Here is a 16,447-nt window from a genome sequence, read left to right as displayed (position 1 = left end):
CTACATATTCCTCACCAGGGGAGGAGGGGCAGGCACTGATCTCTCTGGTGACCAATGACAGAACCCAAGGGAATGGGAGGAAAATGGGCCAGGGGAGGTTAAGGTTGGACATCAGGAAAAGGTTCTTCACCCAGAGGGTGGTGGAGCACTGGAACAGGCTCTCCAGGGAGGTGTCACGGCCCCAAGCCTGACAGTGTTCAAGAAGAGACTGAACAACACCCTCAGATACATGGTGTGAACTGTGGGGTTGTCATATGCAGGGACAGGAGCTGGACTCGATGATCCTTGTGGGCCCCTTCCAACTCAGGACATACCATGACCCCTTCTACAAAGGCTGTCTTATACAGTGATGAATTTGGCAGATGGAACTCCATCTGTCGCAATGGATTTCTCACTAAAAATTTTAGCTTTAATGGTAATCAGCAACCAAATCAGCCAAAACTAACCCTAATAAACCAAAGACCCTGAGGTGCATGGAGGCATATTTACATTACCTGAGTTTTGCCCAGAAGCAGAAAAGCAGTAACTAGGGTTTTACCAGGTCAACAATGCAATTACTTGGACTTCTGCCCCACAACAAATTTACTACAACCAGAAATACGCATGCCCGCTGACTTATATGGATGTATAAATTATGGGGTTTATGAGTGAAATGAACTAAAGAGATTTATTATTTTTTGAGGTACAGCAGTGCTGAGGCATAACAGAATCCTCAGAAAGAACTTTATTTCGTTAATGAATTTCTAAGAAATACATTTAGTAACAGAGAAAGATCCACACTCTTATACCTCACAGATCTGTTTTGAATCAGTTCTGTTCCAATTTTCTCTAACACATCCCTTCAATCTTTGTCTATCATGTACTCTCATGCAAGCTTTACCTCCTTGGTACAAACTTCCTGCCTAGCCCCAGGCTCAAATTCAACTCCTGAAACCAGTTTCCTATGACAGCTGATACTAATCTTTCAGTGTCCAGTGATGTGTCCCTCCTAGATCCAGCCTCACTGAAGCTCTTATTTCTCTCCCTTCTCTGTTTTAGCTTTAGTTTCCTGTGCATTCAAATCAGAAAACTTTTCTGCCATGCAGCCAAGTGTCAGGAAAGAACACACAGGGACTACTAAGGAGACAGGCGCAGCCTTACTTGCACAAAGAGCAGGAAAGAAGCAGACTCTGTAATGGAAAGTCTCCACTGTAGCTTTGGAAAGAGCCCACCAAAACCTGATGGGGTTGAGAGAGCTGTGTGAAAAATCTTTTTCAAAAACACCACTGAATGCAGAATCTCCAGTGAACACAGATAAATCTTTCTTTTTCAATAGGCTCAGTAGTTGCTTAACTTTGTGGAAACTTATACAGAGATGGCAGAAGAAGACTTATCTGTAACAGGAAGGTTACATTCCTGCCTCCTCTAAAATGCTACAGTGTTAGTGATTTTCAGAGACAAGGTTATAAGAACTTACGGATTTGAACAACAGCAAAATCACAATTTCTGGAAGTCTCTCAATGTTTCTAGTTGGAGCTTCCCTGTGAAAGTTTTGCACACTGACTGAACTAAACATCTGGCATGGAAAACATAGGAAGGAGTAACAGTAGGAAGCATCAGCCAGCCTTAACAGATAGTGCTATCGGCCTTGCAGATAGCATGTTGTTTCTCTTCCTCTCTCTTTTACACAATTGTACACAGAATCTGAGTTGGAAGCCAAAATAAACTATACAAAAGAAGAACACATAAATATTAAACTAAGGAAAACTTTCAGATGATACGGTGTTGGTTAGCTGAATTAGCAGAAGATGAAGCTGTGTGCCTACCACCTCGTCATGTATGGGTAGTGAGAATATTGCAGCATCCTCTACAACCCTGCAATAGTTCATCCACACACCTTGATTTCAGTTAGCAATGTCAGCATTGTAACTTACAATACAGCAGCACACCCATTGCTTGCCACGGCCAGTACAGAAATCAGCATGCATTTCTGTTTTCCAAACAAACATACCAGATTCCAGGAAAAACTACTTTTTTTTCTGTACATTTCTGTATCATCAGGCTTTTCTTTTTTATTCAGCTTATAGCTGTTATGTGGTGGAGAAAATAGCATTCACAGCAGGGTCAAAAATAATTGCAAACATTACCACAGTACCAGTTCCATCAGGTGCCAAGCCAGAAGCAGCTGCAGTACTGACTAGTTCTACCCCAAACCTGTTTTCTCTCAACATCCTGGTAATATATAATTTAGACCACCACTCACTTTAGATTCTGGCTTAGAGTACACAGCACAGGTATTGCTATAGGGAATTAAAATAATCTGGTAACCTTCCCTTATTTTGCTCCAAAAGCTGTGTTAAACATGTGATTTATTTTGCAGAAAAAAAGGATGAGGCACTTTAACCTTTCTGAAACCACAGATAACCCCACATGAACAAACTACTCATAGGTAAGAAGTTCATATCTGCAACCTTGAGGCACCCATTTGAGAAGCAGCAGGAATTATTCCTCACCTTGATCCTGCTGACAGCTTCCTGAGCCTGCATCATTCTCACGTTCTTGGAAGGAGTTTTGTCAGAAAGGAGTTGCGTTGAGCCAAGGTAATTGGCTGCAAAAATGATTCCATCGATCAAGTCTTCAGGATCACAAGGTCCAGGAACTGTAACACAGAAAAGCAATCACCAAAGAACATAATGCTGAACCAGGGCAAAACAGCAGCACTCTGACAACTTGAGTCTGCATCTAATGGCTGCAAATCCTCCTCTGAAACACTGCAGTTTAGTATGATGATATGGCAATGAGTACTTTCAAAGGTACAAAACATCAAGTGAATGCTCTCATCATCTCTCCAGCAAAAGCTGTAATTGTTAATCCAGTCTGTCTCTCACAATAGCTCATTCTTTTCTGAGCAGCGATCACCCTGAAGCAAAATAATCTCAGCTTGCCCCTCACCCACCAAAACCAGCCTTGCACTTGTAAGACTGACAGTGACAAACAGAAAGAGGACAGGTGCAATTTAATACCAGCCATCAGCCACTTGCTCACTTGTATGTTTGCCGTAGTTAGTACAACAGGCAGAGGAACCTCCCAGGAATGCTTTACAGGTACAAGTCTCCCTTTACCAAGAAGACTGATCACCCAATTAAGCAAAGTACTTTTATGCCACAGACTTTAATGATCATTCTTAGCCTCAACAAGGATATTGAGGTAAAGAAAGAACCGGAGATAAGTATCACACTGGAACTATATACACAGACAGAAGAAGCAGATGGATAAATCTTATGAGCAAGTTTGTCCCCGTTATAGTTTCTTTATATATGAGAATTTATGACTACCAGTTTTAAGATGCTCATCTCCAGTGCACAGAATTTGCTCAGATACTGTGTATCTGGAAAATTCCCAAAATGAACTTTCAGTTCACTTTCAAGTACATGACCCAGAGAAATGGCATTTTCTCTTTATGGAAATTTATGTTTCTGGAAGTATTATATTACATATTTGCACACTCTTCTAGTCCTGAAACCATAAAGCATTTTAAGTGTTGCTATTTGTTACTCTACACATCAAAGCCTTTCACCACTTCACTATAAAGGGTATAAAATCCTTTATAGTATAATTTCTGACCAAAACACAAAGAACATAAGTACAGGCTGACAAAGGTGTAGATAAGACTCCCAGAAGGAAGCATATTAATGTAAGGAACGTTTAAGGAAGGAATGTTGTTTTTACAACTGATCTGGCACCTGACTCCAGCAGGTTGGGAAGGACTGAGAGACATCAGACTATGAATCCTTAATGTAAAACAAAGTCTTCTCGAACTAATCCCAAAATGCAAACTGATTACTGTATTTAAAAAGTTAAGCTAGGGGGAAGCGTAATCAAAGAGCCAGGAATCCATATTTTAAAAATATCAATAAGGGGAGGAGGCTGTTAGAATTAGATGAATGAAATATGTAAACTGAGGCAGCTGTCAGGTAGTCTGTAAATCCTGAAGTACCCAACCAATGGGGAACAGGGGAGGGAATTTGCAGCTGGGATTTGGGGGGAATATAAGCAGGGGCTTTTTGCCCTATTCTGTGTGCCTACCTTTAGGTAGAACACCCAGTCTTGCAAAATCATTATTAAAATATGCTTTGCTGAGAGGTTCTGCCCGGACATATTATATTTGCAAGATAATTGTTTCCTGCAATTAAAACCAAGAAACGTATGTGCTCTATTTTCATCAGAGGTGAACACAGAGATGGCACTGCTTTCTACAAAACCCCCTTGATTTATTACCTCTAACAATGAAATTATTATCTCAACAAAAGTATAGCACAGGAACTAACCAGTTTTTCTTGGACTGTTAGAGCATAAAAATGCAAAATGGGGGGGAGGAGGGGGTTAGTAGATTTTGCACTGGAGCAAAATCTAAGAAAATTTTAGTTTACTTTCATTTGTTTGTTTGTTTAAAGGAGGGGAGGATTATTTAAGACAGCCCTTGATAGACAGGGCTACCACTAGGAGGTGAATTTCCGTTCAGAGAGATGCTTCATTGCTGCAAAGTTCCAAAGCTCAAGCTAGTTTCAAAAAAATGTATAGAATTTACATTAGTTGATATTCTGGCCACAGACCCCAAAATATGCAGCTCATACACTGAGGACTAAACCAATGATCAATCTGCAGTCAAAAGAGAATGATCGTGTTATCGCTTAAACACAGCACACGGTAAAGCAATCCAAGGAGTTCCAAGATGGCTCCAATCACGTTATCATAGCAACAGAAGAAGTTTCCACATGGACATGGACAACTGCTGCCAGCGGGGGAAAAAACAAATGAAACTTCAAATTTTCTGCTTTTGTCGTGCTCTTATAACAAAATGACTGGGTTTTACAGCATGCAGGCTTCCTGTATACACGGGATGCAGACTCATACAGCAGGCGACAGCAGTTCATGTAGCTGGTAACTTGCTTTTTCACATTGTTCTGAATGACTTCAGCACTAGCACAAGAGCAAGCTTAACCTTCAGACAGGAAGCACTATTTAGTTAGAGGACAAGTAGCTGTAAAACAGTGCAGATTTTCTCTGGTAGGCCTGCCAACTAATCCAATTAATTCAATTCCGCTAATTAATGAAACTGAGGTTGGCTTGAGCCTGCCAATTGAAATCGGTGCTGGAGAGAGAGCATTACACTCTTCTTGCCCTAACCTATTCTCCTTGTCCACACACATTCACATGTGTTGTGTACATACCATAAAAAATTATTAGTGTTTTAAGTGATACTGACAATAACACAGCATAAATGACACAGAAACTATGAATGAAACACTAAAAAAGCAGAAGTTCCATATATCTGAACTTTGGAAAGAGCACAGTAGGATTTAGCTCAGGTTTCAGATTGGACACAATTTAATCTAAATCAGTATACCCAACCCTCCCAGCTTTTCTATTCAACAAATAAAAATAAAATTTTATACATTATAGATATTGGAGTTTTCAAGATATGAAAAAATATTTAGAAATTGTAGAACTATCTTACCTTCAACGTAAGTTGGAAATGAAGCCAGGCTTTTTCTGGGCTGTAATTAATACAGAAAGAATTTCAAACAGAACAGAGTATGCACAAATATGCACTGAAAATTTCTCCATGCCAAAATGATTAAAAAAATAAATCACTCACAATTATTAGCACAGGAAAATAACCATTTATTAAGAGTTATTATTGTATTTCATATTTTCCAAGTCTAAGCACCTACTAGAGTTAAATTCAATGTATTCTGTTTGTGCCTTTATCAGATAACATGCTAAACCCAGTTTTCAGTTACTTGTTGGTGTTGAACAGTATATTAACCCTCTACCAACAGGTGCTCTGCTTTTACTGATCAAGAAGTATGAAGGAAAATACATATCTCAAAGACACTAGCTCTTCCAACTACAAATGAATACATGCAGGAATATATGAAATTATGCTATACTGTTATTATTCATGAATTCAACCATCAACCCAGTCAGTTATTCATTAACAAAATTCTGTTATTCATTAGGATTGTTCTTAGATGCATTCCTCACATGAATACACCATACAAAAAGCTTTCTAAGTTTTAACAGGTTTGGTAGCAACCTGTGTTCTATGGGGTAATTACATTCACTAATTCACATGTTTACACTGTATCAAGCACAAAATCACATCTGGTAACTTGAACAAGTAAGAAAAAATCCTGCCTTGCACATGTAAATACACAGTGTAAAGTAAGACCTTATTTCCAACTGCAATGTTATGTGAGTGACTGTAGCTAACACTTCAAACGCCTGGAAGCTACATCTTTCAGTGGGTGAGACTCACTATTTTGTTACAATCAGTAACTTAAAACACATCGGAAAACTCATCAAAGAAAATTATGTGTGGCAATATATAGATGGTAACAGGTATATTGGAAAACCTGCTGCTGTCGTATGTGTTCCAGATAAGAATTTTGGACAGTCCAAGGATTACAAAACTCTAATGAATCTACAACTGATTATAGTAGCAGTAACTCCTCCAATGACTGCTTAATATGGTTTTATAAAAGAAAATCATGTTCATAATAATGGATAATATCTTAGACAATTTCCAGTACATTTCCAGACAATATCCATTGAAATATATGCCAAGATTATTCTTCTTTATGATGGGCAACTTACTAGGTTCTGCATACTTGTGGAAAAAACAGGTAAACTAGGAAGGTCACAGTTACGTGACAGGTTGAGTTACTAACTTGAGGGAGTGTTTTCTATCGTAACAAATAGAAAATGGATGCAACATTTAACATTTTTCAACCAATTATGCTTGTCTTGCTATAAAATAAAATGACTAGTGAAATAAAAATAAAAGGTGTGTGACACACAGACAGCAGAGCCCGTGCAGCCTTTAAGTACTTGCTGTTCATTCTGAAAATGACTATGCTGTACTGCTAAACCAAGAAAGCTCTCCATCAGAGATTGTACTAGCATAAATAAAGATGTCAATAAACAATCATCTCCCGCTGCCAAAGCATTTAAGCTGCTGTGAGGACACTGACATGCCTTCTCAGATCTGTGGCTCTTTCATCTCTTCAGATGAATGTTTTTACCAGACCACCTATCCATGCAGACTTCAACAATTGTTTTTAATTGCTGCTGGAGTAGCGCTGAGAGAGAAATTCAACCACGGGACTGTGACAGGCCCAGAGGACAAATCCCCGGCACACCAGAGACAGGTCATGTGTATAAACGTACTTGCCAAAGTACTTTTATTTTTAAAATAGAGTGAACAAAGTCTGTAATTACACATTTGGCAACTATTCAGCAATCTGACTAGCTGATGCAACTTCTTTTCAGGATAGAGTGAAGTGAACTGTCAGCATACATGCTTTTATTGCAAAAACTCACAGACAAAATCAAATATTTTGTTCATTGCCCAGGCTGAAAGACATTCTACTAAGTCCACAGGAATAGTAAAGAAACAGGTAAAGTCACCAGTAGGAGGAAAACTACACCTTTTGAGCTTATATATCCATGAATTATGAAACGTCAAGGTCATTAATGTTTCATTACTCTTGTTCATCTTGTTGCCACCTAGTATTACAGAATCATTTTTTTAAAGAAAGGTTTTACTAAGACCTAAAGGTCATTCCCCAAAATTATGAAGCTGCTTTATCACTGTTGTTCTTGCATGAGAAGTACTAAAGTAGGTATTATCACTCATCAGAGGGTAACAAACAGCTTGACACATCTTACTGTGAAACCTGGTTTACCACCTCTGATGCTACATGTGAGTACATCCTAAAAAATGAAATTATTAGCATCTTGTGTGTTTTCTTCCTTTGGGTAAGTTTATCAACACTAAAAGCTAGAATATATATAAAGTGACAAAATCTCTACTGAAGAAAGCTGAAGGCTTTAACAAGATAACAATATAGCTGATGAAAATTTAACAGCAGAATCTATTGTTGAAGGCTTTAGAGAAATGAGAAATTATGAGTTTCTTAACTATTTTGAAAACTTTCACTGTTTTCTGAATGCAAATACAGACAGGCACAAATACATACACGTTACAAGCTTTTTTATCTCTTGATAATAATAAAAGAAAAAAAAAGAAAGAATGGATTACGAATTAGTTTTTCAATTCTAATCAGCATTTCCAGTTATGGTAGATCTGTTTTTTTTTCATTGTGGAAGATAACACATGCACTGCTCTCAGTATCAATATGGTATATTCTTAGACTACAGGTTCTACATTTTTTTGAAGTTTAAAACCCAAAAACCAAATAAACCAAATATTTGCAGATTTTTCTGTTTATAGAGCCAGACATTCTACACTAATCCAAATACTTTTTATGCCAAATTATTTTCTTTTCACACTGCAACAAGTTCAACTCACACTTCTCATTTTGTGTCGGTGGAACTACTGCAGTGTAAAAAGCTGCCAAATGACGTGAAAAGAATAAGAAAAAAAGAAAGAAGAAAATAAAGTAAAATAAACAGAAAGTAAGTATTTAGCTTTATTTTGAGGAGCCCGGAGTCAGGAACTGAATTCTGACTGTGTATCACTGGCAAGTCAGTTTCTACAATGACAAAATATCAAGCAACACAATTTTACTACCTAATTAATTATATTTAAGCAAGCTTCTTCATGTGTCTGAGAAACATTCTTTTATTTGCAGGAAGACATTCTGCACGGAAAAAAGAGCTTCGTCCTTTTGCCTCTAATACAGAGGTGATAGTGGCTGGTAAATCAATAAACTTCCCAGCCTGTAAAATGTAGTGGCAGCTGAACGCAGAGTCAGAAATGCCATGATAAACCGTTCTAAGTATGTTAGAAAATCAGTCAGACAGACACACTAGCAACAGGACAAGGAGCTACAAATCATCTGTTCAATTTTGGGAGAAGGGATTGCACAGGTACCGGGGGGGAAGAGAAAATAAATGGCATAAGCAGCATGAACAAGATTGTGGCTTTTAAATATATCTCGCTCTACCTCTTTATTAGTGGAGGCCTCTGCCGTACTGCAGACATCCTGGTGATGTTGTCTACTTGATGATTCAGCACCCCGAGGTGAAGAGGAATCTGGGGATGGAGACTAGACACAGCAAGAAAATTAAATAATAATCTGAGTGACCGATGTGGAAATTGTTCTTTCCTATTTTCCTCTAACTTGGCAGTGGAAATAAGAGATGAGAGGGAAACAAACAAACAAACAAACAACAACAACAAACAATGCAATGAACAAAAAAAGGCTCAAGACAAACACTTCTAAAATGTTGTAATCCTTGCTTTTTATCATTAATGATCATATAGCAGTACTTCAGTGAACTTTGACTAAACAGCTATATCCTTCAAAAAAAATCTGTGTTTATTTGTCAGTAATGTATGAAGTGAAGCAACTGGAAACCCAAAAAGTTGTACACAGTGGTAAGCAAAACTCAGCCAAAAAGTGTGTCATAAAGCTGTATTTTTGCAAGACGAATGTAGGATCATCTGACATCGGTATTAGGCCAACTGCTTACACTTACTGTCAGCATCCAACTAAGCTGCAGTTACAGGACTTTGAGTTGCATGAGTACCTGCCTATTGCATGCAGGCTAATGACTGTGAGCTTATTGAAGGCTGCAGCCAAGGCAGACTGATGTCGTAAGCTCTGACTTTATAGGAAAGAAAAGATAAAGTCATTAAGAAGTAAGCTGTGATGGGAGACAAGTGAACTCATTGTGACTAGGACACACAGATTCAGGTAAAGATTACTTAGTTGTGAAACTGGGGAGAGCAAAGAAAAGACTGTAATTTCCCCATAAGCACACATGGTCTCAGGTATAAGTAATTTGATGTGCTAAACTAATGTAATCTGAGCAGATACAGGCTGCAGTAGTTGTCCATAAATGTTATTCCATCATCTTAGAGAACTTTCATAAATCGCACAGAGTAATATTAATGTATGCAATGTATGAATATATTTAAGGACTACTCAATTCCAGAGTCACCAAGCGCTATGATTCCTCATCCTAGATACAGCACAAACTTGGGAAATATTACACAGTTTGTGCTATGATCTTAGTATTATACATTCTCTTTAGGTAAGACTTATTCCTTTGTCTCTCTTCACCATAAACAATTCAGTGGAGAAACTGTCTTTCCAATAATGTCATAGTCATTTACAATCATCAAGAATGTCATAGCAGAAAAACAAAAGGTATAGCATAGAAAAGCAGTATCACAGAAGATCTTGACCTGTATGATCCATTAGTAAGTACCTTGGTGAAGGGAAAGAATGCTTTGGGAAAGGATATTCTCATCAGAGGCAACTCCTAATGAATGCTGGTGACACAAAAAAGTCATAGTGAGGTATGTAAAGTCCAGAGCAAGGGGGCCTGGTGTGGGGGTATGACACAAAAACACAGAGTGTGGAATTAACGAAAGTGACCAAAACGAAACAGAGCACAAATCTTCAACACAGCAGGTACTTTTAAAGACAGATCTTAAGGACTTATCTGAAAAACATGTTGGTGCCCATGATAAAATGTGAATCCTCTACAAAGGTTTAGCATTTAGCTATGCAAACTGGCTGTTTAGCCCAGCAGGCTTCACATTGTACAATCTCCTTTGGCCCCAGTTTTGCCAGCTCAACAGTTCATCACTGATGGTAAAACAGTCAAATACTATTCTTCTGGTTTCATAAACAATTACATGACACGGCTTTTCTCTAAGCCAATGAGCCATACCAGAGAAGAGCTAAACTTCCAGTGCTCTGAGCTGGCAGCAGCTCCTGTCCGGCGGTGCTGTCCTGCTATGCCTCCCCTTCAGCTGAAACACTGAGTTCAATGAAACTGTGTGCAAAAAAATCTTGAGTTTTGCAAGTCTAGTTTCGTAGATATCGAACAAGCATAAATAAAATTCCCTTATATTTCTCTTCACCCTCATGCCTTTGAAAGGTTTATCTTGGCAAATTACTAAATATCAGACTTATAGTTAACTAAGAAAGGCTTCCAAAGAGTTAAGAAGCACTTCCTTTTACAGATTTCTCCTGGGTAAAAGAACAGTCCTTGCATCCCCCTATATTTTGAATCACAACTGCAAGGCAAAAAGGAGATGCAGCTGTGAAACGGTCCCTGGAACACTGGCCTGTGTTGGTGCCTTCAGACTGAAGGATTGCTCATTGCACCGCCAGCAGTCAACGCAGGGGCTGTGGGAGAGATACGGGCTCCCCTGACCTGCTGTGTAACTACCTGAGTTACGGTGACACAGTGGCTCAACTGCACAAACAGCAGCTCCTATTTACTTGAGGAAGCATCCTCGCAGTGCTCACATTCCCAGTAGTTATAGTCTTTCTGTATTAGGATTAAATATAAAAGGTGCACAATACCATCAACCTAATAATTGCATCAGGATATACGATTGAGCTTTAAATAGTAAACAAAGAAAGGAAGCAAAGCATACCATCCTTTAGCATTAAAAAAATCCCTGAAAACTCTCATATTTGCATACTAAAGTGATAATAAATTATTTCATTTAAACCAGTTAGTTGCTGACATTAAGAAATTTTGCACCATTTAAAATGTATTAACAGTTGTTCCAGTAGCACTACAAACACCTTTACTCAGCTATTTTCATTTAAAGTATCAGAATTTAGAAACTATTCAAAATTATCACACAGCTTTCCATGTGCTGTTTGAATGTCTGCTCAAATTTTTCTGTGAAAAAACCACAAATTCAAACCTACCAAACCCAAATATCAAATATCCTATAAAGTTCGCAACATGACATGAGAGGTGTCCTCAAAAATATTTGTACAAAAAAATTCAGTATCTGAGGAGTAAACACTCAGTTCTCTTCTGCATCAAAATGTATTTTTAGAGGTACATATACCATGCACAAGGGAAGAATGCAGTCACAGCAATAACAAGAAATATTTTGATACATTGTAGTGGATAGACAACTTGCATGTCTGCTCGAAACATTACAACTGAAGTCTAAAATAAATGCTGAGTGACTGCTTCACCGTCTGTTAACAAAAAAAACTTTTAGAAGTCTAGCAAAAATGTTGTCAGAACAAAGACAGTAAGTTCATATGAAGTATGCTGCAATTATGTAAAGAAGTCCATCAATGCAATTAGAAAGTGTTTTCTTAAGCACAGCAATAAAAAAGTACTAGTTACCCCATTTCTCCACTTTGAAAAATCTACTTACATTTTTCTTACGATACTCAATCTGGTACATCCAAAAATTCTCCATCTCAATTTTGGTGTTGTTTGACTCTAACTAACATTCAATCCACTCCACCTGAGAAACCTTCTTTGCTATTGTGCAGAGGGATTTAGTAACAGAAACTGTAACAGGAGAGGATTGTACTGCATCTGCATCATGTTGCATGCAACCTATCCAGGTCAACCCAGCTGGCTACTGAATAGCTCATGAAGACAAACATAACTGACACTGAAACATCTTCTTATACAACAACTTGGTCTTGTTTTATAAAAACAGAGTTGTTTTACCTGCTTTTAGCAGCTGCTTATCTGACAAGAGTGCGTCACATCACCACATAGAAGGCCGGGATAGCGGATGAAATCAGTAAATACATCAGCAATGCAAGATTTACTTAAACAAAAGTCTATTACTCATATGACACTAATGTCCACCTACTGGCTTCCTGGCAGAGGAATGGCAGAGTCTTCCTGTACATTAGTTCAGGAAACAACTGGATAAAGCAAGGCTCTTAAATTTATTTTATTTCAGCGACAAAAAGTCTTCTGAGAGGTATCCACCACATTAGGCAAAGGTCAAAGCACTATGAAATATTCAGGTCCAACATGGAAGTATAGTCAGATACATGATTTTACAAACACCACCCAGTACAGCCCAACTGTGGAAGTAAATCTCTCAGGTTTTAGCACAACCATGTTGTGGCAGAATTTCTACTGTGATTTGAACAATTCGAATTCTATCCACTCAAAAGTAGACTGAGATCATCAATATATATTCACAACTTTTAGACAGCATGAAGTACCCATGAAGAATGGAGTTGAAAGCTAAATGTCCTCACAATATAAATCACCATCATCATTCGCTGTCTTTGTTTAAATTTACTTTAACTGTAGTGTTAAAAATGGAGAGTTTGAAAAAATAAAACCAACTCAGAACTGTTGTACACATACATGTATCCTGTAGCACAAGCAATGCAATTTAATTTTTGTAACTGTGACAAAGGATGAAATGTAAGTTTGTGGTTGTGGTGTAACTGTAGTTGGGGTGTAATTGCCTCTGCGCTTACCCAGTGCAGTTACCCATCCATTTGCTGGGTGGTCCAGGACCCACCCCTGACAGTTTGTGCACAACTGACACAACAAGTTGACTTGAGACTAGGTGACTGACTAAACTGCTCACTACAGAACAAAGCATTTGACTAACTGTTCTAGGACCTCTCCATACAGGAATATTCCCCCAGCAGGCTTCTCCTGTGCACATGACAAGGGAGAGGCACCTTTCCTAATTTCAGGGTGCTAACTACAGTCCTGGCTATCAACTCTGGCTGACCCAGTAGCACTCCTAAACAGTTTCTGCTACAAAAATGACCAAACACTCCATGGATAAGATACTTGCTGCTTGTCAACAGAAGCTATTCCTGCAGATGTATGACAGTCTTCATGCACACAGTCACCATAGGAAGTGTTTTGTGTGTAGCTTAAGGTAAACTATAGCAATGGACCAGAGGTGCTAGAGTGGTCATGTAGGATCAAAGACCAGCTGTATGTAAGACCTGAGAACAAATGCAGTTTGGGGAATCTCTCCTGATTCAGCTGACAATGCCCTGCAAGGATAGAGCCTCCTGCCACATGCCACCATCTGGACAATGGCTGACAATCCTACTTGAGAGATCTGACTGTCCACACGTTACACTGTGCAAGAGCTCTGAATAAAGCAGCTTTTCAGAAACAAACACACTGTCCAAGAGTGTCTGCACAACACCACTGAGTTGTAATTCTTCGGTAAAATTCATTTATTACAAAACCAGAGATTTTGACGTAAGCAGAAACTGTGTACCTCTGTCAAAGTCTTTGAAGAAAGACACCCATCTGTTACTGTTACATTACTAAGTCTTAAAAGCAAAATAAAAATATATCTATGGATAGACAGAGGTTCAGATCTGACAGAGAAAAGTCCGAGTGACCAAACAATATAAGTAACTGAGGCTGTTAGGGCAAGATGGCCCTTTATTTTGCCTATTTCAAAGAGTCTCTTGGCCACACAAGTCCGTAGCAGTAACCATGCAGTACCTCAGCTACACTTTGTGAGCTGCTAACTTCCCTTTGAATAAAACCCTAGGCTGTACAGACTCTGACTGCCCATCAGATCACACACACAGAGCTATATGGGTATGGTCTGTCTAGCAGCACTCAGGTTGGATGGACAGCTGCCAGCACAGCAAGGCCCCTGCAAGCTGGGTCAGTGCTGGCTGATGCTCTCTCTCAACTATGGAATTCCTTAGCTGTACTTCAACTTCTAGTTCAAATGCCGCTTCACGTGTCAGCCTGACAAAATCAGTGTAGCTCTCTCTTGTGTTTTCAAAAGACTTTGGAAGTATGACAAGTGCTGTTCCAGTTTTAAACAGCACAGAAAAAAACACTTGAAATTACTTTCATCTTTCAATAATTAAAAAACATGACAGAAATATAAAATTCAAGGGGTTATGTGTGCTCACTATAATTTAAAAGCCTGTAACTTATCTGTAGAGTATTTATCTTCAAGCAAACTAATTGATAAATTTAAGCTTTCTTCTGTGTGATTGATGAACCAGCATAAAGCTGATTCAGATAAGATAAGCTGATCAGATGCATTTTGCTTGGTTTTGGTCTTTTTTTAGATCATTTTTGGCTTGCAGTTTTTGGACTGTTTTTTTGCTGTATAGTGTTAGGACTGTGGTCTTGCATAGATGACAGAAAGATGACCTGTATTCTGTGCGCTCAGTCAACAAATTTAAAAGGTCTGCTCAGAAAAAGAAAATAGTACTCCATCAATATAAGCTCATCTTCATTTACTTTCTTTTCTTTCCCTCCCGCCCCGCTTTGTTCATCTATTACTGAAACCTGCTTAATTATTTAAAACAGACTTCTCTATTGCCTAGTTAATAATACATTACTCCTGCTGTGGAAAAAGTGAAGCAAATTCATCTCCATCAAAGCATTTTGCTTCTAGAGTTATCAGAATTGAGAAAATCCTGCAGCTGAAGGTTGAAATAAAATATACATAACAAAAAAGAACAATACATCTCAGCTCTGCTTTGCCTAAAGGGCTTGTCTTCAGTTCTGAATTTCTACTTCACAAACCCAAACCACCCATGTAAGTGGCTTTACTTTATAACAGGGCTTACTCTAACATTGTACCACATCAAGTATTTGCAGAGGAACAGAGACTGTGAACACCAATGAAAGGGCTTTGCAAAACCGAAGCCTTTGCACACTGCAACAAACTGTGCCCAGCGCGTCAGCAAAACCTGGCTTTCAGATCTGTTACCCCATGGATAACTGAATGGACCTCAGCAAAAGGTCACAGTATTTAGTTCTGAAATGGAGAATTTCTCCCTCCAAACCACCATTTTCTCCTGATTATGGCAGAAGTGAAGCAGACGGCCTGCTTGTCTTCTCTGGACATGAGAAGATACAAAAGTTCTTCAAATGCCAGGAAAAAAAAAAAAAATCTCAAACTGTGCCTTTCAGTGTTTTTCTAAGCAGGTCTCTGTGCTTCCAAAACTAAGTAAGCCACTATTCTCATAGCTCTATGACATTTTAAAGATGCTTTTTTCAGACGTTCCATACAGTTTATACACCAGAATATTTAACTGTATTCTGAGATATCTACTACTCAAAACTATTCTCTTTTCCGCTTGAACACGTGTTGATCCTTAAATCCAGATCCATGCACTGCAGATGTCTTTTATTTAGACCTTTAAACACCACTAGTTCTGTACTTTGCTAGGCACTTTCACAGCAGGTTTCTGGCAGAGAAACTGACAGAGAGGAATGACAAGCAAGAGCTACCTAAATAGGATATGGGCCTCCCCTTCCAGTGAGATAACTGTGTGCATCTGGCAGAACACCTTTTCCTAAAGGGTATCTCTCTCCACCATTCTTAGACATGTGCACACCATAAGCTCCATGCTGGTGTCCAACAAGGAACATCATTCAGTATGATGTAACAGATTATCTCCCATTTCACACTCAGAAAATGCAACCTAACTGCAGCTCCACAGTGTTTTCCATCATGGGTCAGTTTCCTGATGTCACATTTCTTGCAATTGTGTAGCTTTAACTGCTATTGTATTTGAAAAAGTGATAGTCTGCTTCAGTTGAAAAGGTTTCTGATAAACAGATTTTGGAAATATACGTCAATTGCTCATATCTCATATGTGTGGAAAACTACAAAAAGAAACCCAACCAACCAACCAACCAACCAAACCCCAAAAACCCCAAATTTATCATATTT

The 16,447-nt window shown here is 38.6% G+C and overlaps 1 protein-coding gene across 3 annotated transcripts in view; it reads right to left on the bottom strand.

Moving 5' to 3' along the window:
• The window catches only part of APBA1 (amyloid beta precursor protein binding family A member 1), a 100,524-nt gene that overhangs the window by 20,454 nt on the left and 63,623 nt on the right, over nucleotides 1-16,447 (bottom strand). For 2 of the 3 annotated variants that reach the window (XM_065860720.2, XM_065860721.2), the window contains exons 3-5: nucleotides 8,955-9,056; nucleotides 5,498-5,537; nucleotides 2,493-2,638 (exon numbers count right to left, since the gene is read on the bottom strand). In XM_065860720.2, the coding sequence (XP_065716792.1) occupies nucleotides 2,493-2,638; nucleotides 5,498-5,537; nucleotides 8,955-9,056 (288 nt within the window). The remainder of the gene's footprint in view (nucleotides 1-2,492; nucleotides 2,639-5,497; nucleotides 5,538-8,954; nucleotides 9,057-16,447) is intronic. The other variant, XM_071801823.1, reaches the window with a different exon arrangement.

This window comes from Patagioenas fasciata, chromosome Z (genome assembly GCF_037038585.1).
Source record: "Patagioenas fasciata isolate bPatFas1 chromosome Z, bPatFas1.hap1, whole genome shotgun sequence".
Lineage (NCBI taxonomy): Eukaryota > Metazoa > Chordata > Aves > Columbiformes > Columbidae > Patagioenas > Patagioenas fasciata.
This window is presented reverse-complemented; position numbering and strand designations above follow the sequence as displayed.